Genomic DNA, 24,374 nt, shown 5'->3' on the forward strand with positions numbered 1-24,374 from the left:
GTCATTTATATAATAAAAAAAGAAAATTATGATACTGTACCAACTCAGGACAACGTCATTTAATGTCAAATAATATAATTATGAATATGAATAAGATATTGTGGGAGAAATGGCATAAATTACTTGACTTGATTACTACAGTAAAATGAAAGTCTGTGAAAAGGTGTTTTTATACAAATATAATTTGATATGCAATTGAACAATTTATCTTATGCATTTGTACTTTTGTACATTGAAACATATGCAGTGTATCGGTCCAAATAAAAAATAAAATTATGTTGGCAATTATTAGAACTAAAGCTAATTATTTACAGTAAGATTGTAATTAATATCATATACCCTGCACTGTTTGTGACTTAATAATGACTATGGTTAACATGTGCCTTTATTGCATGAAAACTTAATAGATTAAATCATGAGGAGATTGTGTGCTTTAATACCAAACACTTCACAAAGTGCTTCCAACGATGAAAATACAATACATACTATGCTAATATTGAAAAGGTGGTTAAATATAATATTATATATTTTAAATTTTGTACATGGCTATTACATTACAGTATATGTCACAGAGAAGATGGAAAACAAATATTTATTTATATATTAATGTATGTATTTAGTCATGTGTGCACAGGAAAGAGTAATTAGGTTAGTTTATATATATTTATACACTTTGTTTTCATGTAACATTTAGAACCAAGCACCTGAAGATTGAGGTATTCCTTATAAAACAGCTTAGCAGTGCATTAAAATGTTAAAGTTATAACCAGCGTCGTTGACTAATTATTTCTATTACTGCTCTGCTTTAAAACTTACAACCTATTACATACATTTTTTTATATATAAAATATCATATATGATGGAGTATAGTCTCAAAGGGCTGGTAATAAAATTTGGCAAAAATCAGGGGTGGGGTTATACTCTTTTTTGTCTCAAACAAACTGAAATTAGGAAATGGGATTATACTCAGCTGTAATATTAGCACAAAATATATTAATACCATGTCGTTCGATGGTTGACTTGTGTTGCATTCTTAAGAGTCTTAAGCTCTGTCTACACTATCAAACTAGTTTGACAAAAAAAGTGTAGTGTGCCCAAATATTAGTGATATGCCTAAATGTGTTGGTGATATGACATCATCATACCCATATTTGGGCACATTACATTTTGTTATCACATAAAGTTTGATAGTGTAGACAAGGCTTTACTTGTTCACTTCAGAGTGTAAATTGCACATTGCAGTGTAACAAATCTCCAGGGTCCCAAGTACTATGAACATTCGGTTTACCGATCATGATAAGCATAAAGCTATGGGCAGGTCAACGTATATACAATCATGCTGTATGGAGAATCATATAAATAAAAATATTTGAAAAACTATGGAATTCTAAAATTTCTTACCGGATTGTAAACAAATCCATCACTTTTGTCATCAATAAAGACAAGTCTGGTTCCGCTAGGATCTGGGAAAAGACTACGAATGCCGACAACATGCCGGAACTCATTCACATACTGCCAGTCCTCAATGAAGAAGTAGTAAAGCTCACCAGTCTAAAAAACAAGTTTAGTTTTAATCATAAGAGCAACCATTAGATTTTAAAATGTAGTCCGAGCTTCACTAATTTATGTTCGCAACAATTTTGCTAACGCTGATATACACAATGAACATTTTGAGTTTACCTAAAAGTGGAGCTTTACACAATAATGGCATGTACATGTGGGAAAATAAGTAAAGTTAATTTTTAAATTGGATGATGAAAAATTGTATGTGACCACTCTGTTAAAGATTCTTGATGTCTTTTATATATTTAGGCAAATTACCAAGGATAACCATAAGCGAATTCATTCACTATCCCTCTTAAACGTGGCAATCCTGTTCACAAGAAAAGCATATACACAAGATGTTCTACATAAACAAAGTCTTTGTCTGAGGTAGCCAGCTCTAAAGACCTAAAAAATACTTAACTTCTACAATTAAATAATTTGCACTATCTGTCTGACACAAGCTTGTAATATAACACTGATATATTAAGCAAAATTGGAATTTTAGAATAACATAAAATGTACGTACATCAGTGCCAAATATGAGGAACTCTGGAGTGAGACAATGGCAGAGAACCTTGCCATCATTGTCCTTGCCTGGGAACAGTCTTGTCTCGCGCTCTTCACTTGTGCTTCCACTTTCTGTTTCAATCTGAAATTAAACCATAACATAAAACAATCTAATCAATTCACATTCAACAGTGACGAAATAAATAAATTTAAATATAGGTTTTAGGCACGACAAAAATCTTCACCCAACCAGAATTACCTTTGGATTCGTTCGTAAATAAAAAGTTTCCATCTTTTGGTCACAGATTTTTATTTCATCTACAGTTTCCTTTGATTTGTTTCAAAGTATTTCTGGTTTTATTAATAAATCATTTAATAATCACAATTAAAAACAATTGGCCTTCAAAAAATTATGAGGTTGTGACCCTTGATAAAAGCTATAGTGCCACCTCAAATAAAAATATTGTCTCACCAGATGCAACTGGACTTGGTTTTCAAACGCCACAGCTACGTAATCAGCGTTCAATGACATACTGACTATTGTTCCAAGGTACTCACGGTCCTTCAGTTTCTCAGGCCCTGCAATTAAAGTAGTTTGTCATATAATTTGTAATTTTGATATTCATATTTGAACACAGAACATAATCCTCTACATAAAGTAAATTTTATAGACTTAGGGAGTTGAGTGAAAATCATAAACCTAACTCAAAAAGGAACTGAATGGCTTGGAAGGCAAGTGCCTTTTAAAGAACTAAAGTTACTTTTTTTTAAAATTTATTTTCAGTTACATTCAACACCAAGAAACCTGCTACTAAATTTAATATTATGTGAATATATTTATAATTATAAAAAAAATCTGTTATTAATAATTAGACATAAAAAAAGATATTAATTATGATTTGAAAATGAATAAACTCTTGACATTATTTAAAAACAATAAAATATAAAAACTATTTTAACTAAAAATACATTTTATTGAAAACCATTCTTAAAAATGTTAATTTTAAATTCTTTGAATTATTTATTAGTAACAAAATTAAATGAATGAACATAAAACAAGACTTCTTATTGTTAATTTTTTTTAATGAATACAGAAGAAATTTAAAAAAATTAAAATCAAAGGATTAAACTTTTAACAAATATCCAAATCAATGGAATAACTGTATAACACAGATTGTCTTGCATGGTCACTCACAGAACTGGACAAACAATTGAAAAAGAGACCTTGTGTCCGCTTCCTCTAAAGTAAGATGATTAAAAAGTTTATAATATTTTTAAGCAGGAAAAAGAAAAGTATTGCTCATTCAAATAAAGACCAATATAATGTTGTTAATGTGACATTGGCATCACTGATGAAGACAAACATAGTCATATAATAGAGTCAGTTAACCTTTTATTTTATTTTTTTTTTTAATTTTATGTCTTTAGGCATGTGGCCAAGAATTACCAATAGTAAATTATTCACTGTCCTATCAGATAGGTGGTAATCCCCCTGATAGTGATACATGGGCTATTTTGTGAACCAGTTCACCTGGGTAACCCACTACGCTTCTCGAAAAATGAACTGGGTTTTTAAAAGTGCACACAGGTTATAACTGTGTACACTGGACCTACTGTTTATAGTCCTTATCCGAGAAGACTTGTTCTACCACCAGAACTAGGAGCGAGGCGGCCTTGAACACTTGCCAATGTTGTTGGCTCTTTAGGTAAGTAAACGGCGCCCCTGCCTTAACCGCTCGGCCATTTGACTTGACCTAACTAGATCAGGTCAATTGATGTGTCATCGGTTGTCGTCTAGACCTACTGTAGAAACCATCACAACTGTGTTGAGGTGGGGAGAGAGGACACGCGTCTTTTTTATGGGCAGAATGAATTGACATGACGCACCTTGGTCATTGGTCATCATTATTTCAAAAGCTCAATACTGTGTATGATTGTTACAATCATTTGTATGCTAATCACGTAATGGAAATGTTGAATAACAAATGGTAATAATGTTTACATAGATTAAGACCATGTGATGGAAATTGTTATGAATATACGACAATGCAGATAAATGCCAATATGCCAATATTATATATGTATGCCAATGCCATGATATTCCAATTCCAATAATAATAAATATTTTACTGTGTAATAATTGTAATTAATTTATTGTAATTAGGACAATTAGGAATCAATTGTTGATACAATCTCTCCCAGTACAATCCCAACCCTCATTTTTCAGAAAATGTTATACTCTGGGACTATACTCAATCATATACAGTACATATAAATTATAAATCACTTCACATTTATCCTATAAAAAATGAAATGGATAGATTATATACAGGTGAAATTTGACAGCAAGGTGCAGTACAACAAATAATACTTGTGGTCAATGGGATGGTGATATTGGTTGAAGGTTAATAAAAATATGTGATATTAAAGAACACATGAAGACAGATGTTAGGTAGGTTGACTTAAGCATTTTCAGTAGAAACCCTTCTTTGGGACACCCCTGCACTTGAGGTGATTACTATAGTAAGTGCTATATGTTATAACATTCCTATTAATGGGACACTTTTGTTGGGTACTGAATGTGTCCCCTTAATGGGGGTTCTACTAATGTATATAAGATGACATCACTTTAATAATGAGATATCTGAAATCTGTTATGCATGGTTTCCTTGATAGCGATAGGGTATCACTAATTGTCTTATCCTGCATAAAATATTATTACAATTGTTGAATAATGCAATGTTAAAAACCATGTCATGAAAGTGTGTATTGATGTTAAAAATCACTCAATTACACACACGTGAAAAGGCACTTGATTCCAAACAAAAAACTTACAGGTTGAAGTGTCCTCATATTCATCTAAAACGAACACAAAATTTTGACACATTATTTTTAATTCAGGAGGTAAAAACTCAATAAGTGAACCACTATTGGTTGGGATATTGAAGATAGACCACTTAGCTTTGAGACTATCTAAAAATAAGTCCACATGACAGGGTAAACTGAAATAAAAAGACTTAAAATAGATTATTCATACCTTTTGTCCCAAGTACATAGAACCAGGCTCTGTTGTTCATGCCAACTACAAGATGATACGGACCAAGGGCAACAAACGTTGGTTCAACCTCTATGCTGATTGGGAAAGCTGGTTCCTGAAAAAAGTAGGGAGATGTAGCTATAAGGTGCACATATGAGTGACAAAATGCAAAATCAGTTTATTAGTTATTTTTGTATTATAATAACATGTTTTATAATAAGGTGTTTTAAATGTTCTCATCTTGTGAAAATAAAAGGTATCTTAAATACAAAATAACACACGGTTCCTTTAAGTCTGTTTTACATTAGTGTAATATATTCACACGAATCGAACATTCCTGATTTATGATTGGTTGCGCATTTTTCCACATCACAAAAAGTAGATGAAAATATCAATATGAAATTAATTCGCCTAGTGGAAAACAGCCTTTAAACATACCTTCAAATTTAAGTATTTGATGAAAACAAAATATAAACGCTAAAGTGAAATTGTCCATAGTACAGATAATAAAAAAGCGATATCCTAACATAATCATGTCTGACTGACAAAAACATATCATTTTAAAACTTTGATTTAATTTTATTCTTTACCTGGTCAACATGGTTGACAACAGTGACTTCTAGTAGTGAGGTGAGGTAAGCAATACGGGTTCCCCATGTATCTCCCAACACAGGTAGCTTGGTAAGATATACATGGACACTGCCTCTAGTGGAGCTGACCGCTAGCAACTGCCCATCATCAGTCCAGGCCATCTTACCCAAGCCTTTAGTCTCATCTTCCAACTCAACAATAGCATACATTTCTTTCAGCTCACTCAAGTCATGGATTTTAATGCTGTAAGATCATATTATTTATTAAACATTGTACCCTTATAATATGATGTTGATGATGACTAAACATATTCATAAGACATTTGTTTGAATACTGACAGTAAGCTTTTGTAAAAATACTTTATACATTTTGTATCTGTGAACCTAGATGTCATTGCTAACTTGTTTATATGATAAAAATATCTTTTTTCAACTCTCAATGTACTTACAAAATTCAATGACAAGTATGAATTGTGTAAGAAACTAACAAGATGGCCTCTTCACTTACGTGTTATCTCCACACGATGCGGCTTTGTTAAGAGACAAGGAGATGGCGATTGACGTTAAATTGTTTTTGTGGTTACGAGCTTGGAACAACTCTTGTCCGATCTCACTTATATGTGTTGAGATCACAACGAGGTAGCCATTGGAAAATCCAATCATAATGTACCCATCACCATACCTATAGTTAAAAAACAAATTGTATTTTTTTTAAATTGTTCTATTGTTCAGCACTTAGAGGCATTTTGCGCTATATAAATTGAACATTATTATTATTATATTTACATGTATTAAATAAATTACCCATTTTATTCCAATAACAAAAATTCCCTTCAAAACACAATAATAATAATGGAACAACCATTTATTGGCAGCATTGGCTTGCCATACATACCATTTATATCCAACAACATTGCCATAACGTGGCTGAAACGCAAGCTCAATCGGGTTATCAGAGTCATTCAGGTTGTACAGGAATATGGTTTTATGGCCACAACATATGCTTACCTATGTAAAGAAATAAACAAATTGTATTTAGGAGATAAATAACTAACAGAAAGGTGATGGAAAAGTTACAAAACGATTGTAGTTAAAAAATAGAGAAATGAAGTAATTTGTGTACTCACTGTATTTTCACCATTGGGGCTTCTTTCATCAACTTTCATTTCTGAAAATTGAATATCATGTGGTTCTGAACGAAGAGGCGTCTGAAGAAAAAAAAAAGATTAATTCAAACGTGTAGCGGATTATTGAGAATTGAAAACCTTACGCATCTATACCCATAAACCTTAAAGTTTCCTTGGACATGGCTAAACATGTGGCTTCAGTCATAAATTGACTTTATGGTTGACACATAGTTATATGCCTATAGTAGCTGGCTGATAATATATTCATTCATTTCCTTTATTTCGGACAGTACATCCAAATACAAAACATACACAAAAAAAAACTTTTACCAGCAAATTAACAATATCATCTTCCATATCTTAAAATATCAATTTGCACCATAGCTGATATACAATAGGTTGGATTGTGGAAGTGCATTAACTATGGTTTTAATTAGACTATCACATACAATTACACATTGTATGTGAGATCATGTCAATTGTACCTATCTAATGTTCATGGTATTTTATAATATTTATTGTATTTTAAGGCTGGTGACCCGTATATACTGAAAACAATCTCTCATTGGAGAGAACTGCGGAAAAAAAACTGTGAATTCTGTTCTTAAAACTATGAATGACATCTTCAAGTGTGCCTACCTGTTTAATTGTATCTCCCTCCTGGTTACTGATTGATATAGACTTATCTTCACTACCGAGACATAGTAGGTTCTTATTGTTCCAGGCACCACACGTTATTTTTCTGGTGTGTTTACCAAGAATTGGAACTTTCCTAAAATGTTCAACAACAAAAAAATCAAGAAAAACAAGATGAATGATGAACTAAACATAGATGATAAAAATAAATTAAACAATATATAAATTTAATAGAGTATGTTTGAAGAAAATTACCATATAACCGAGAACAGTCCCAATAGGGCTTGGGTATGAAATTTGGGGAGTTAGATTATACATTGCATTTAAGTCTTATGTCCAAATTTAGACTAATTAGGGGTGGGATTATACTTGAGCATAGGATTAACAAATTAATTCTACTTAGTCTTATAGCTTTATTGAGTACATACCTTGAGGTTTGGTGGTTATATATAAGGAGATTGCCTTTGCTGGTACCAACAGCTAATTGTGGTCCAATTCTTGACCATCGGACAAAGCTGAGGCCATCTTTGAACCCACTGTCCAGTTGAGATGTCTTATGGCTGTTAGCATCCCATAGGAAGATGACTGGGCTACGTTCACAAACCACAGCTAAGGTGTCGCCATCTTTGTCCCATTCAAGGCTGTTGCAAATGCTACACACAAAAAATAGGTCACAATAAATAATATTTATGGTTAGAACAATGACAGATAGTCTAGATAATATATACATTTTTTCCTATATAAAATAAATGAACTACAGTATGAGAGCATTTATGTTGTATTCAGTCTAATCAATTAAAAGATTTTTAACTGGTTATGACGTAATTCGATTGTATTTTTTAAAATATTTTTTTTTAAGACAGTATGCATGGTTATTCCATAGTTCAAGGATGAAAACTTTTCTAATTTCTTTTTTTTTTTTGCTTCTTAGCATAAACAGGCCCCTAAGCTTTTGTAGTATGTTAAGGTACAGTACTACACACAGTTCAGTACTCTATCTAAATAATCTAGCCTATTGCCAACCCTCGTCAAACTGTTGAGAAAAAAAACATTAAGTCATATTAGCAAGCTTTCTTTTGGGTTGGTAGAACTTTAAATAATAACTTTACCCCGGAAGGTTAATTTCATCAACAAGTTCACCATGTCTGTCAAACAAGTTGACAGTGTTACTGGTGCCAGATGATGCCAAGTAATTGCCAAGTGTTTTCTGCCATTCAAACTTTACTGCACCCGTTCCATTTGTTTTTTCTGTGATTTGAAAAACTCTCTGAAAAATTAAACAAGGAACAACAACACTAATATATATATAGGCTATTTCATCCTTTTGTTTTCAAATCATGATACTTTATTGAGGATTAAATTAGCTAGGCCCAATTGTGTTAGGCCTATAGCATGTTTGTGTTGGTTGCTAAACGTGCAAGCATCCTCGAGCCGCCGTCCGGCCGTAAAGAGAAGAGAGGAACCCTCATTCGTAGATAGCCTAGAAATATAATCGATAAAAAAATGTTTACAAAATAGGAGTTTATAGCATTAGCTTTTACTAAAGTAGTAAAATCATTATATTTTATACCTTCATCTTTACAAAACCTAGAATTCATTTAATTTTCCAGGTTTTTGCAATTGTTTTCGTCGTGTTTTTTGTTTTGTCGTCTGATAAATTTGTTTATTGAGTAGCTATGTTAATATGGCACGCACAAAGCGCAAAAATCACACATCCATATAAACGACATTAGGTACGCCTCCTATAATCTGGCCAATGTACTTTTTATAAGACATTTAAAGGGGAAATCCAGTTTCTGAGTTGTTTTTAAAAATCTATCTATTCTTTACAACAACATTGACAATAACCCCACTTTTATCGACAGCGGCGAATTGAAGCAGAAGGAAAATCCTAAAAGTAAACCTTATAAAGTGGTACTGTATAGCCTACGTGCTGTATGCAAAAAGCTAAACTAGACAAACATTTTGAGAAATCATTGGCCCTGGCCTTGGGAACATCTGAATTGCGCACTCAAAACTACGCGCTTGCTATTTGATTAATTTGGCCTTAAACTATTCCTTATACCAGACAATACCTGATTTAGTGTTCTAGTTTGATCATCATCCCCATATAGCTGTCGTCTGTATTCGTGACGTCGTCGAGTGTTCATCACTGCTTCCACGTGCTTACTCCTGGAAGGTTCGCGTTCAGAATTGCCGGTTTGCGATACACTAGCCATGGTAAACTTGTTCGTCAATAATCCATGATTTTAATGGCTATATTTGCTAGTAATATTGTCGTCTAACACCATCTTATGCATAAATCGCCATAAAGGATAATAATGCAGCTCTTGACCTCCCGTTTGAACTTAGTGAAATGTGTAAGTTTCAGTATTACAATATTTTGAACAAAGAAATTAATCAGTCTTCACTAGGCCTACTATTAATAATGCGCTGAGATGAGAGATGCTTATGATGATATTAAAAGGACTTTGTACGATGCCAAGAGAGAAATGCTCTTTAACGATGAACGTCAAATCCCAACAGTCAAAAATCAAAATGTGTCGATAACTTCTTCATTCATCAATATTCTGCCTTATTGGTTGGTCGTCTCGTCTCTCAACGCGCGAGATTTATTACGGTGCAAACGGCAGAAAACGCAAGTTCATCAGACGCGCGCACACAGAATTACACGTCACGCACACACGTCACGACGACGCAAGTTAGTAATAACTGCAGTTGTCTGATCTCTCGTTTGTATTGCTCATAATATCGAGTTGGTAAATGGTTGACGTTTAAGTAATATATTAATATTCTTAAGTACACGTTCATTAAGGTGCCAATATCAATAGCGTTGTTCATTTCCTACACTGATTGACTTGTCCTCACTTTATCCAAATCAATACTTCATTGTAACTTACAAGAATACGGTTTATTCTACACAATTGAAACACTCATTTTGAAAACAACAAATTGTGTATCATGCAGAATTGCCATTATTACTAATTACAAAACGAGGTGATCAAATTCGGTTGCATAGCAACACAATGCCTTGAGTAATTATAGTGGAGAGTGACAAAATATTGCTATTATTATGAGCAACCATGAATTTATGACAATTAGTACTTTGAAACGGTCTGTTGAACACGGATGCTATTTTTGATACAGTCAGTCTATTTAGAGGAAAAGAAAAACAAAGTGATGGATCGACATAATTTATAGGAGGCAACATTAGACTAGATACGTGACATCAGCAATTATATCTGTTTTTGTGTTTGAAACGTGCATAGGTCTATAAAATAAGGCTATCCCTTTACTTTTTATTTGATTTTAAGGCTTATAAAATAATATGAATGAATGAATATTTAAAGGGTATGCGCATTATATAATTTATTAAATTTACATTTCATTTGAATTGTTTTCCGATGCACTGTACTTGCCAAAATTTGGTTCGATCAGTATTTCTTTTTATTATTTCAAACGGTAGATTTAATTGTTTTAAATTTATGCTTTTTCAACAACAGTGCCGAATTACAGTTGGAAGAGCAGTGCATCAGATTGGAGACCTTTTACTTGTTTTTTGTACAAAATAGAATTAATTATTCAGCGCAAAATAAAACAGCGCCACACACGACTGAACACAAAATCAAAATCGGTCCCTCGCTGAACAAAAAGGTTATATTGTATTCGTATTTCCTAATTATAAAAACACTTTGATAATAAATAAAATAAGACAAATAATATTAATTATCACTTTATAAATTACAAAATTTCTTGAGATTCTAGAGTTTAATAATCAAAATTAAAATTAATTTAATAAATCATTCTATTACGTACAAAGTTTTCAGCAGACGACGAATATACCGAAACATGGCGGTGACCGGTGTGTTTTCCGTGTTTTTACGAACATGTCCTGCTGCACCAGCCACTTTATTTCCACTTACAAAAGCTTATATTATACGAAAATACTGCACATCAAAAAGTGTATCAGATGTTTTAAAATTGGATATTCAAGAGACGACAGGAAATATTATTACAAACCCGGTAACTTAGTTTGGTTGTTAGCCCCAACTTTCCACCATCCATGCCACCAGTGATTTAGAGAATAGGCGGACCCACAGCCTTATGCCCCGTAGACATTGACCCAGCTTGCAAGGCCTAGGTAGCTGGGACTGTAAGGGATTAAATACTCAACCACACGATCTCTTTTAATATTATTATAGACTAATTTCTTATAGTTCTGTATGTTTTTAAATTATAATATTTACAATTTTCCCAATTTTGTTTCTGTATGTTTTTTTAGGGATGGGTACAAGCTATTCGTTCACATAAAGGAATATGTTTTCTTGATATCAATGATGGTTCATGCATTGACTGCCTTCAAGTGGTAGCAAAGTCAGATGCTATGCCTGAGTAAGTCGGAATTATTATTTTGATATAAACAAAACAGCGCAGGGATAGAAATCAGGATTGTTTTAACGGCAGAGCGCTAATAAATATAATAATTTATTAATATACAAAATTATTATAATAATCATAGTTTGTCAAAAATAGATATCAAAAAGTAGTTAATATTAATTTAATTTTAGCTATCAAGCGGAGAGCATGCACCCCTGCTTCACCTCTTGATCTGTCCCTGATTAAGAAGTTTGCCAAAATGCACCATTTTATTTTTATCTAATTACATTTTTTGTTATTGCTTGATTAAACAATGACAAAAAAAAACTATTATTATTTAAAAAAAATTTTTGTTTTCCAATTATGCAGTGAAATAACAATTGGATGTTCAGTACAGATAGAAGGATCGTTGGTAGGAAGTAAATCCCCAGGCCAGTCCTCAGAACTCAAGGCAGATATTGTCAAAGTCATTGGAGCATGCAATCCACAGGTAAATGTGTTACCTCTCAAGACTCATTAGATAATGATCAAAAAACTTAGTGGACATTTCTATGACATTATTAGCTATAACACAAAACAAGATAATGTAACTGTATATGCACCACTCCACACACATACAGTATGCATAAAAATTGCAAAAGATAGAGCAACAATGAAGTTTGCTCTTAAAAGAGTACAGCAACACTCATTGGGCCTGCAGTGTCTTGCTGGTGTAGTAGGCTGCTACTCTTTCACTCTTTCAAGTATACCATCATAACTAATTTTCCAATAACTATTTTACAATAACAAAATTCTATTTTCGTTGTCACACAGGAATATCCGTTCAAACCAAAGGCGCGGTATCATGCAGACTTTTTGCGACAGCTTCCTCATCTACGATCAAGAAACAATATTTTTAGTTCATTGTTGAGAATTCGGAATGCGGCAACAATGGCGACTCATAAGTTCTTCCAAGACAGAGACTTCCTGAATGTACACACCCCAATTATCACGTCCAACGACTGCGAGGGCGCTGGAGAGCTGTTTGCTGTTAAGGTTTGCGCTGTTCCTAATAATATGTACAAAGCACTTATAAAGTGTAGTTATTATTATTTTGTGCATGCAAAAAAGAATTACATTGAGACAGATTTTAAAACTCAAATTATATGTGCTGCACAAGTCATAATATATCTTGGTATCTTTATTTCAAAAAACATCATGACAATTCACTGAGGCAAATCAAAATCTGTAGCAGCCAAAAATTTCCAGCAAAAAAACCCCCAAAAAACCAAAAGAGAAGCATCAAAATTGAAAACGTTCGTAATAATAATATAGTAATAATAATATAGTAATAATAATAGTTTCAACATTTTTTAAATGTTGTATCATATTTTTTTCAGTCTGCAAATACAAAAGTAGAGGATGTCAATTTTTTCAATGTTCCTGCATATTTAACTGTTTCTGGTCAGTTACATTTAGAATGCATGGCATGGTAAGACTTTAGAAATAATAATCATAATTTAAGCTCTATTTACACTATCATACGTTATGTGATGTCATATCATATCACAACCATGTTTGAGCATATCACACTTTTTTGTCAAACTAGTTTGAATGTGTTTGCTTTGGCCCATGGGACTGTGTGGGGTAGTACACTGTCTTTTGTGTTTTGTCTATTTAATAATATATTTCTTTATTATACAAGTTCTCACAGCAAAGTATACACAATAGGGCCAACGTTCAGGGCTGAGAACTCAAAAAGTCGTAAGCATTTATCAGAATTCTACATGGTCGAAGCGGAGATCATTAATACAAAAACAATAGAAGATATAACACAAGTAAGAATACTGTTAATGAAGATATCAAATAATTGTTTTATGATCATGGACTAACAGACAGACAGACAGACAGACCAAATTACATTTTTTCATATCACAATCCATTCTCCACAATTTATTATCTCCATAACACATTTTAATTAAAGTGAAAAAAAAACTGGATATAAACAATTTATAAAATGAATTTACATTCTTTAGTTGATTGAAGATTTTGTAAAAGAAACAACACAGCATGTTCTTGAGGAAAACTCAGAAGACGTTCATTTATTCCACAAGCAAGTTGCGCCAGGTCACAGGGTACAGTATTTTTAAATGCCTTAATATTTAATATGAATGTTATTTGCAATACAATAATCATAATATAGATCATGTTATTTAACACCTAAATAAATTCCTGTCATTTGATTGGACGATTGTGGGTCACATGGAGTGCAATAGTATGATGATGATGAAACTAAACTTTTTGTTTGATTTTTTCCAACAGGAAATCATTGATAAAATGCTGAAATGTAATTTTAATATGTAAGTATTTTCAAACTTAAGCTCTGTCTACAAACTTTATGTGACAAAAAAATGTGATGTGCCCAAATATAGACATGCTGATGTCATAGCAATACCATATTTGGGAACATCACACAGAACTTAAGGATTGTAACCAACCAATTAATTTAAATATCTGATTTTTAAAGTATCCACATAAACTTATACTTGCACATTTTAAGGCAATAACACTTATTTTAAATTGCTACATATTTAGTATATCATACACAGAAGCAATTACACTCTTGGAGAAGAACTCTGAACAATTTATTAATAAACCATTTGTAAGTAAACATTTGTTGAATTTCTACATTATTGTTTAAATTTTGAAAAAATTGTAAATCAAGAGTGTAGAGTTATAGCTTAGTGTTAATAGGAGTGGAGTTGTGGTGGTTATGATGCTTGGCTACCACTCCTAGGGTCCTGGGTTCAAGTCCCGTCACATGTCAGGATTTTTTCTAAGGACAAAATTACAACTTCACTCCCAAAGACTTGTAATAAGACTTTGTTTATGTAGAGCATCTTGTGTATAATGTTTGTCCCTAATGATCAGCAATTGCTGGATGGATCACCCTCATTAAATATGGTTTAAAAAAATTTAAAAAAAGGAAAAAAATGCTTGACCACCGATCCTACCGATCCCAGGTTCAAATCCTTGTGTATACCTTTGATTGCTACTTTTAAGGAGGACAGTGAATGAATGTGCTTCCTTGGCAATTTGCCATAATATATTAAAACAATCTGTGCTTCTTGTCATTTTTAGTGGGGTTGTGATTTGAATACGGAACATGAGGTATTTTTGGTGCATTATTTTGATGATACACCAACATTTGTAGTAAACTTTCCAAGCGAAATAAAAGCATTCTATGCAAGAGAGAATGACGATAGTCCACCGACGGTAAGGCCATCTTAACTACTTATTTACCTATGCATTTGGAATACAGTGTTAGTTTAAAATTCACAATAGTGCAGCTTAACTTGATAATGACGAGAGTCCACAGACGGTAAGTCTGTCTTTACTCTTAAACATTGTTTCCAACAGGTATCAGCAGTTGATTTGCTGGTTCCTGGTATTGGAGAGCTAGTTGGTGGAAGTCTACGAGAAGAAAGAGCAATCGTCTTGGAAGAGAAACTTAAAAATAATGGTTTATTAGACGTGTATGATTGGTACGTAGATCTACGAAGGTTTGGTTCGGTACCACATGGTGGGTTTGGATTAGGGTTCGAGCGGTATCTACAATTTTTGTTGGGGGTAGAAAATATAAAAGATGTTATACCATTTCCTCGGTTTACTCATTCTTGTAGATTATAATTTATGAATAACCAATGAGCTTCTATAGATTGGCTAGAGTGTGGACTCCAATGTTATGACCTTTTAAAATGAGATTCTTCATGTAGCAAATATAGCGACTGTAATTGGCTATTCAATGATAGTTACACAGTCACACACAACTACAAATTCAATTCAGGATCCCACGCACTTGACTGTAAATCTGAATAAATATTATAACTATTACAAAGTAATAGAGCTGTACTGAAAGGGTGAATGAAATACATTTTCAACAAAGTTGATGTTCAAGTTCTCTTTTATTGAAAATACATTTTATCTATCGCAATACTACAAAAGCTGAAAGTTAAAAAAGAAGCTGCTAGAGTTTTAATTGCATGTAAATGACAACACAGAAAACTTACAATGCTTTATCGGCCATCACACACATTTTGTAATGCTTTTTTATAATCACCAGATGTGATTAAATATTATAAAAAAATAACCAAAAATGAATTTCATTTTTGTCTCTTTTTGGCAAGAACAGTGATGTTACATTTACAGTATTAATTTTATTTTCTTGATATTAAAGAACATTTATGGATAAAAAAAACAACAATTTGTCTTTGATTCTGATATACTGTACCTGCACGAATAAGCCCAATCCCGGACAAGCCGAGGGTGCTCCCGGACAAGCCGAGGGTGCTCCCGGACAAGCCGAGGGTGCTCCCGGACAAGCCGAGGGTGCTCCCAGACAAGCCGAGGGTGCTCCCGGACAAGCAAGTTTCCAAATTTAATAGGTGTTGATGACCTGCACAAATAAGCTTAGAGTGTTTCCAAATGTTTTGAGTTTAATAGACAGTGGTGATGAATTAAAAAGTGTAGGTTTTAGAAAGTAGTACTGATTGTATACATCATTGATTTTGTTTGATGTACGGATCTTGTTAGCATAGGAATAGTGCTTATTTAAAAGTAGGTCTTATTCGCATAGGTACAGTATGGACGGTTCAATTTATGAACGACCATTTAATTTGGAATTAAATGTATTCAAATCTATTGGTCAAATTAAGCAGATACGTTAATGGTCTTATAACCAGTGAGGTTCGTTAGTTCCTTGGAGTTGAACCCAACGATAAATTGACGACTTCCGCTGCGCTTTGGTGTCAAACGAGTGGTCAGTTGCACATTCTCATTTCCCCTGATGTGCCTAAACAATAAAAATAGATAATACAGTAAGTAAATATGGAAGCGTAAATAGCACACAGAATGGATAGCAACCAATATATATCACTGGATTTAACTCTTCATTCAATTGGAAATTGAATCACCTTTCTTCTGTGTAATGTAGATTAATATGCAAATCATCAAAATACCAGACACTCAACCTAATATGTCTGGTTTTCCCGAAATTCTGGTATTCCAAATGTATTTATAATGGTAAAAAATTAATTATTTAGACGTCAAGAAAAGTCTGACTGTGGTAGGAGTTCAGGTTGTTAATGAGTCCATTAATGGGTTCATTGACTGTACTTACTTGTATGGAATGTTCTTGGAGCCTTCTATGCCGGGACCTTCAACACGGAACACACACTGAGTGAGGTTGATCTCTAGCGGGTTGGTGAACTTTACAATTAGATTGAAGGCTTCACCAACAGTCACAGTACTGTCATCAACCTATAAACCACAACATGGATTCATTCATACAATTTTGTTTCTATACTATACATAATTTGTTATACATATTGGACTATTATAGGCCTACTAATATTCAGATATGGTTAATCTTCACACAATTATTATACTAGGTAGGTAACATGAACAGTCAGTCGATAGAAATCAAACATTCTGAATATGTACTCCCTTTTACTATAGCTTATTCAAAAAAGAATTTTATCCATAAATAAAAAGCAAAATGAAATTCTTTGATATATAAAGTGACTTACAGACACATCCAGATCTGGTTTGGTAAGACTTAAGTCATATGTACCAGAGAAAGCCTGTTTGGTTTGTTGGACTCCAGCCATTATGAAGAACTTGATCGCTGCATAGTCAACTAACTCTGGTATGTACTGCTCTGCTTCTACTTTGAACACCAATGTTGTTGCTGAGAAAAGAGCATTATTTTAAATTTTCATAAAAATTGTTTCCAATTGTCTATTCTTAGGTCAAAGGTTATTGGTTTGTGGTCATATTTCTCTTAAATTCTAGGTATTTCATTGTGATATTCAGATTATAATTTTTAAATATACAGATACAGAATACAGATGCTTATAATGACATATCTTTGATTGATATAGGTAAAAAAAATCACAATTATCAAAAAAAATTAACAATAACATAATTATATTATTAGTGTAACCTGTTTCCAGCATAAGAACTTACAAGCATTTGCCTTCAGTTCTGCGTATTTCTTATCACGGATAGCGATTCCTGCGACCACACCAGTATAGTACACAGTTTTGCCGTTCACGTTTACAAACAAATTTCTTTTCTCTGAACTTGTGTTCTTAACAGTGACCTTGATATCAAAGTCTTTTCCAATCTTGACATCGTCAGGAATGTTCACGGAGAAGCTGACATCGGTTGAGACATGCTTTTGGAGACGTTTCTTCCTGCGTATGCTACGGAGTGCAGTTGCCACTGAAGTACGCTCTTCAACTGAGCCTGTAGTAAACATTTATAAACAATATTTGTTTCAGTATCAGGCAAATTCTGTAATACAGCATCACATGTGTATTACATAAGATGGTGGTATTTAAAATTAGAATAGAATTGTCACATGTGGGAATTTGATATAGTACCAAGAAAAGCAGATAATTCCAGTCAGTAAATGGGCTCTGTGCTGTTGATTGTAAATTGTAATAAAATAAATTACAATTTGTCTTCTCAACCAAAGGATATCGTACACTTCAAACAAAACAGATTAAGTTTTAAGGGCTTTGTATTTGGAAGATAATGTCTGTATTAACTTACCCTCTCTAAATTTATAGTCGTTCGTGACGTCATGTCTGGCATATCTTCCGACAGCCTTTGTGCTCATATTCATGCCTACATAGTCTGAATCAGTATCGATCACGGAAAAGTTCTAAAAATCAAGAAATTTGAGTCATCATTAAACAGTACTAGCAATCAAGAAGTGTGCAGATAATGACAATTTAAAAGCTAAAATTTAACAATGATTAATATATAAAGACAAATAACTGTGCATACCCTTCCATCTTCACTAACTCTCCAATCAACCTTTTCAGCATTGACTTCTGCGAAGACAAATTTGGTGTCGTAATCAAGATAAACATGCCCTCTCTTGATAGCCGTCAAAGATGAGGGACCCATACGGTAGATTCCGGCACTAGTCTCTTGTGGCGTGGCATCAACGGCCTGCCACCCTCCATAGCCGTCAGGAAGGTCAGCTCGAGCCATCCAGCAGTCATTCCAAACATGGAAATTCCTATAAGCAATAAAATGGGACAAATGTTGATGAAGTGACTTGCAGTAACCAATGACATGGAGGGGGGGGCAGTGTTGGAAACAATATCTACCATATTAGATACCAATCTAGTGACAAGCTGTGCAAAATGACACCATTTTACTCCCAGTGGAGAGGGGGGGGGGGGGGGGGATTGGGCACACTCCCTCCTTTGACAACTAAAATGAAATTATGAATTAATTTCCGATTTCTATTATTTAGAGATTTAATATATTTCATATATGCTTCCTCATTTAAAACAATCCTGGACACTTGTACTTTTAGCTTATTGAAGACAGTACAGTTGCGTTGTGTTAAGTTTTGCTTACCAAATACTGTCATCATTCAAGTCCTCTAATGGATCACCGTTGTCGTCGTAATGGTAATCCAGAGTGAGGTTAGCATCAGTGTCATGAGCTGAGCCAAAGTTGGTAGTGGTCCTTGTAGGTACGCCAAGTGCTCTCATCACTAAAGTATATAAGCAACAACAATAACACATATTACAATAATGAACCAACTTTATCATATATTTCCACAGTTTGGGGGAGTTGGTTCTTAAAATTGTGGTCGAAATAAATGTTGAATTTGAAATGTTGAATTTGAAATGTTGAATTTGTTTCTGGTGTCTGTCTACACTAGTGTTAAGTTACTGGAGTCATTTTGTCTATCTGCATGGTCACATGACTACAAACACTGTTATTTGATTGGCTGAGTTCACAAACCTCATCAAACTATGCATGATGGTACATGGCTTCAAATTAGTTTTCTGCAATTTGTTACAATTTTCACCTGAATCCCATCTTCCCACCAAGATTACACAATAACATGAAACTAAAACTTACATGTTGTGAAAACGGAGCCAAACACCCAGCATTGTCCATATTTGACCGACTGACCAGTCTTCATGTACTCTTCCAAGATGGCCACACTACCATTCCAAGTGGTTGGCGATGTACCGTCCTCATAGTCTCCGCTCCAGTTACCAACCAAAACGCCGTCATCATCCTGTGCGTTCACCTGTTATAGAACAAATAAATGTTTTCTTTATGCTTCCTAAATTTTTTTCTAAAATATTTTTTCGAAAACAAAGTAGACTAAACAAAAACCTTACCATTGCAGACATAGCTCTCGTAACTTCGACAACATTAGCACGCTTTACTTGTGATAAGCTGGACCTTTCCAACAGAAGCATGGCACACTCCAAGGCGACTGCTTCAAATTGACCTTGATACCAAGGACCACTGCCAATCTGCCGCTTGCTACCGTAGAAGTACTGACCGTTCTCGTTCATCACGTACTCATTTCGCTCTTTCTCGTCTTCCATGTACACATCACCCTCTAGAATTGTGGGAAAAAATGATTACCGAGTGGTCAAAGTAAAACAATGTGTGTACACTGGACCTACAGTTTATAGTCCTTATCCGAAAAGACTTGTTTTACCACCAGAACCATGGAGCGAGTGAGCCTCGAACCCTTGCCAATGTTATGGCTACGTAGTTACGGTTCCACTGTCTTAACCGCTCGGCCACTCACTCCTAAGTATGCAAGGATGTAAACCACAAAGCTACTGATTTAGATGTACTTACTTTTGAACCATGGGTTAAAGATCATAAATATATCGTCATCAAACTTCATCTCATTCTCATCAGCATTGTTGACCCTAGTTATTACAATCAGTTCATGTCTGCCAATTATCATATCAGTGTCTCCAGGGTTGACGCACAGGCAAACCTTGGTCCCCTTGCTGCTTACCAAGGTCACGCACCATTCGTCTTCCACTTTCTTTTTGGCAAATGGTATGATGATACGAGAGCCGTACGAAACACGGGGGCGACTACCTGGAATACAACAGAGAATTATTAGCAAGGTAGCAGGGTTTGATGATGAAATGGAATGAGATTGTATGATATTCATTCACAATTTTCAAGAGACGCAACCTGCTGTATTGTTTCCCAAGACAGACTAAGGGAATATTTTTGCCACATGCTACATAATACCACTTTATTGCTACCCATTTATCCAATGGTATCTGCCAAAAATGCAATACAAAACCATGTGTTCTACTCTGTACTCGGATGGATCAGCAGATATGGCTAGTCAATTTTTTTAATAAAAAAATCAAGTTGAGATAGGTAAAAAAAGTTGTGACTGTGAACTGCTAATTATGTTTTCTTTTAAATTAAGGCCACAATAAAACAAACATCTTTGAAAGCTGGTTATCAATTAATTCAAGATATTTGATGTTATAAACAGATCAAAGGTGGTCATAGCAAGGGCACCTCTAAGCATTGATGTAATAGAAACTATGGAGGTTCCTTCACGTAGAAACTAAAAGGTCTAGTCATGACGCTTAAGCAATTGTATGTGTTTGAAGGTAATTAAAACCATGGAGCTATAAAAAGCCAAATTTATAGCACCATTTTAGATCCATTTATGGATTTATATTAGAAAAGTTCTACAGTACAAATTGTAAGGTTTGAAAAAAATGTGACAAAAAAAATACTACAAAATAGTTTTCTCCTTGACATGACTATTATAATAGAACTAAGTTTAGATTATGTGTTAGTATGTGAACTTATACTGATTAACCCTTGTACTGCATAACCCAATTGGAACTCATGAATCAACAACCAATGAATGCATGGATTAAATCTCAAAGACATTTTCAGACGCTGAGCATTATTCAAATTTACTGACTTAATCACGCCATAACGAAGGAAGGAGAAAGATTATTTATTCAAATTGTACAACTTAATCACGCCTTAACGAATTCACATTCAGGGGAAGGGACAGAAATATTTATTCAAAAGACTGTAAAAATCAACATTGTTTGTACACCTTTTGTTGGTTACTTTTACTTTCTTTCAGATAAGGCCAAAAAATGTTCAAGATTTGAAATCTTTTTTTTATAAGGATCTTTACCAATAGCACTGTAGTAATGAATAAGTAATTACGTTCAAAAATTTTTTTTTTTTTATTCATTTTATTATTTTTATTTATTTTTTTCAACAATTTGTTTTTAAAAAAAAACACCAAAATAGCTAATCATGAGGCTCCAAAATTTGATGCAGACCAAGATGTGAAAACATTTTTTTTAATTTGGCCTAACATTAAAACACTAGTATGTTTAAACAGTTACTGGTAATAAGAGTAACATTCATGCAATGAAAGCTTTATATTAGTAATTGTAAACTAAAAGCTAATTGTTTGTCAGGGCTTTGTAGTAAAGTACAAAACATGAAGGTCGATTAATTATACTTTGCTTTTGATGAGGTCCCTGGGAAAGCTGCTGGCTTCCTGTTTTAATTGTGATAATAAGAGCAGACTACTGTATCTGATAGGTGTATCCAAGGCTGGATTAGGCAGTCTACTGTATCAGAGAGGTATCCAAGGTTGCATCAGTCAAGGACCTCTAATTTAATACAAGAGCATTTTTATGAATGAATAAACTACTGGCTTTATTTCAACAACACGGAGGCACACACAATAAAAGAAAATATAAATTAGTTTTTAATCAACGAGTCTATAAGTGAAATATTTAAGGACATTGATTAAGTAATTACTATCAATCACACATTTATATCCTTCTAAAGATCCTTCTAAAGATAAATTTACATATTATTATTTACACCATGGAGGTATATACACATAATAGCCGATACCATAGCTAGTTCAATACCAGTGAACCAGCAATCTTATTGTTCATAGCACATAATATTGCATATTATACAACGTAAAGAATGTCATTGAAAAAAGAAAATAATAGACTATAACATACCAAATCTGAGCTCGATTGTGATGTTGTCTTGAGCTGGCTTAAATTCTCGATCAAACTCAACCTCAAGGGTAAAAGGCTGCCCTCTACGGAGGATTAACTCTTCAATCTCATATTCGCTCGTGTGATGTTCCCTTTTGTTTCGCTCCAACAACATATCAATGTTTTTAATTTTCAATTGTTTTGCTGCGAAATAAACACATTTGTAAGTCAGACTCAGACATTTGAAAAAAAATAAAAATTACAATTTATACAAATACTGCTGGAAATAAACAAGTTTGCTTTTGGTTAGATTCCTCCTCCTTATCATTTAGAATATTCATAATTTATCAGTGTAATTTTTTGAAAAGGTCATAGTTGATAATTAATTATAATTTTAGGTCACAAAAAAAAAATACCAGCAAATAACTATATTACCATCTGTTTTATAATGATTCTGTTAAATATTTACTTTTTAACTGCATCAATACAGGGATACATTTATTTTATTCTATTCTTTATTTTTTAAATTCTATTTCTTTTGTTGATGGACCTTTTCATCTTTTAATGTATTTTTTTAATGATATTTGTTCTTTTCTCTTTGGATGAATAAATTAATGTAATGAAATAAAACACAATCGTTTGTGAAATACATTCGGATTTAAATAACAGATTTTACAAAATTTACCTGTTACTGGTGGGGCTGGAATAACAATTTCCTTGTCCGAGACATTCCTTCTACCCGGTTGTTTTCTTAAGTCGTTGATTTTCGAAGCATTACGAGACACTGGGTAGGGTTCATAACGTCTAGAATAGCCAAATCGGGTTGGCGCACGTGTTCGTCTGCTTGACCTTCGTGGTGCCATGGTTGTAGCTAAAAAAAAATATTATTACTATGAAATTAATTTACTATGTGATTGGTGGCCTGAGGGCGACACATTAAATGCAAATAAAACAGCTCAAAAGACATTATCCAAATAAAAATCGCAGCTGTTCGATAATGGCAAATGTATTATTATTGTATGTATTATTAATTTTTAAAAAGGTAGCGCAATTTATTTTTACCTTTGAAAACTTTTGATTCGAGCGAATAAATTTGTCTAGTGGCCAGAAAACAGACTTTACGGTGCTACGCAATGCAGTTATTTCTACTTAGCAAAAATACCTCAGCCCTTTATGTTTTTTTAATCTGCAGACAAAACGGTGCCTGGATCTATGTTATTGTTTATGCCACCTTTTGGTTGGCTGGGCTTGGCTACTGGTGGGGAAAATTAATCAATGAATTTCGCTTATTTCCTCTTCTTCTTACAACAATAAACTGATCTATCTGTCTAGGCCCTAATCATCACAGATTTACCGTAGGATATTTACTGATTACTCAAAATATACTTACACAAACAAGTTAGAGGTGTTTAGGACGGACTCGATCAATACCTTCCTGCTCAAAGAAAGTAAAAACAGAAAGGAGGAAAATGCTGTGTGTGCGTGTGTTGTGCCGGTTTTCGGTGTCGCGGGAAAATCCTTTTGTGAGGGCGCTGTTTTTCTCTTTCAAGTTTGGAGAGAGAGCTGAGATGCCAAACGTTTTTGATTGTTTTATTTGATGAGTTTTATAATATTATGAAGAAGATGATGATGATGAACACTAAATATTGAGGAAAAAAGTTTGCGTCGCATGGCATTTATGATGATGCAGCATCATCAATAATGCGGC

General features: G+C 33.6%; 3 protein-coding genes across 4 annotated transcripts in view; 1 reads left to right on the forward strand and 2 right to left on the reverse strand.

The window, feature by feature from the left end:
* The window catches only part of LOC144842057 (WD repeat-containing protein 19-like), a 27,039-nt gene extending 17,936 nt beyond the window's left edge, over positions 1–9,103 (reverse strand). Inside the window, exons 1-13 of one of the 2 annotated variants that reach the window (XM_078698410.1) lie at positions 9,013–9,103; positions 8,552–8,709; positions 7,871–8,095; positions 7,446–7,578; positions 6,807–6,887; positions 6,575–6,687; positions 6,188–6,361; positions 5,680–5,923; positions 5,090–5,204; positions 4,888–4,911; positions 2,525–2,631; positions 2,072–2,194; positions 1,402–1,551 (exon numbers count right to left, since the gene is read on the reverse strand). In XM_078698410.1, the coding sequence (XP_078554536.1) occupies positions 1,402–1,551; positions 2,072–2,194; positions 2,525–2,631; positions 4,888–4,911; positions 5,090–5,204; positions 5,680–5,923; positions 6,188–6,361; positions 6,575–6,687; positions 6,807–6,887; positions 7,446–7,578; positions 7,871–8,095; positions 8,552–8,709; positions 9,013–9,018 (1,653 nt within the window). In that variant the 5' untranslated portion in view covers positions 9,019–9,103. The remainder of the gene's footprint in view (positions 1–1,401; positions 1,552–2,071; positions 2,195–2,524; positions 2,632–4,887; positions 4,912–5,089; positions 5,205–5,679; positions 5,924–6,187; positions 6,362–6,574; positions 6,688–6,806; positions 6,888–7,445; positions 7,579–7,870; positions 8,096–8,551; positions 8,710–9,012) is intronic. The other variant, XM_078698411.1, reaches the window with a different exon arrangement.
* Positions 9,104–11,284: 2,181 nt separating this feature from the next.
* On the forward strand, positions 11,285–15,756 carry LOC144843696 (asparaginyl-tRNA synthetase-like). Its single transcript, XM_078700586.1, has 11 exons — positions 11,285–11,465; positions 11,725–11,834; positions 12,189–12,309; positions 12,633–12,854; positions 13,199–13,290; positions 13,504–13,636; positions 13,835–13,933; positions 14,121–14,158; positions 14,394–14,460; positions 14,940–15,074; positions 15,219–15,756. The coding sequence occupies exons 1-11, from the start codon at positions 11,292–11,294 to the stop codon at positions 15,486–15,488; spliced, it is 1,461 nt and encodes a 486-aa protein (XP_078556712.1). The 5' UTR covers positions 11,285–11,291; the 3' UTR covers positions 15,489–15,756.
* On the reverse strand, positions 15,745–24,169 carry LOC144843695 (protein-glutamine gamma-glutamyltransferase K-like). Its single transcript, XM_078700585.1, has 13 exons — positions 24,057–24,169; positions 23,352–23,537; positions 22,688–22,870; positions 20,496–20,747; positions 20,021–20,247; positions 19,752–19,926; positions 19,239–19,377; positions 18,654–18,891; positions 18,417–18,528; positions 17,826–18,107; positions 17,387–17,547; positions 16,978–17,117; positions 15,745–16,650 (listed from the first exon to the last, which is right to left on the reverse strand). The coding sequence occupies exons 2-13, from the start codon at positions 23,527–23,529 to the stop codon at positions 16,509–16,511; spliced, it is 2,229 nt and encodes a 742-aa protein (XP_078556711.1). The 5' UTR covers positions 23,530–23,537; positions 24,057–24,169; the 3' UTR covers positions 15,745–16,508.
* Between the last annotated feature and the right edge of the window lie 205 nt (positions 24,170–24,374).

The sequence above is a fragment of the Antedon bifida genome, chromosome 5, assembly GCF_963402885.1.
Source record: "Antedon bifida chromosome 5, ecAntBifi1.1, whole genome shotgun sequence".
NCBI lineage: Eukaryota > Metazoa > Echinodermata > Crinoidea > Comatulida > Antedonidae > Antedon > Antedon bifida.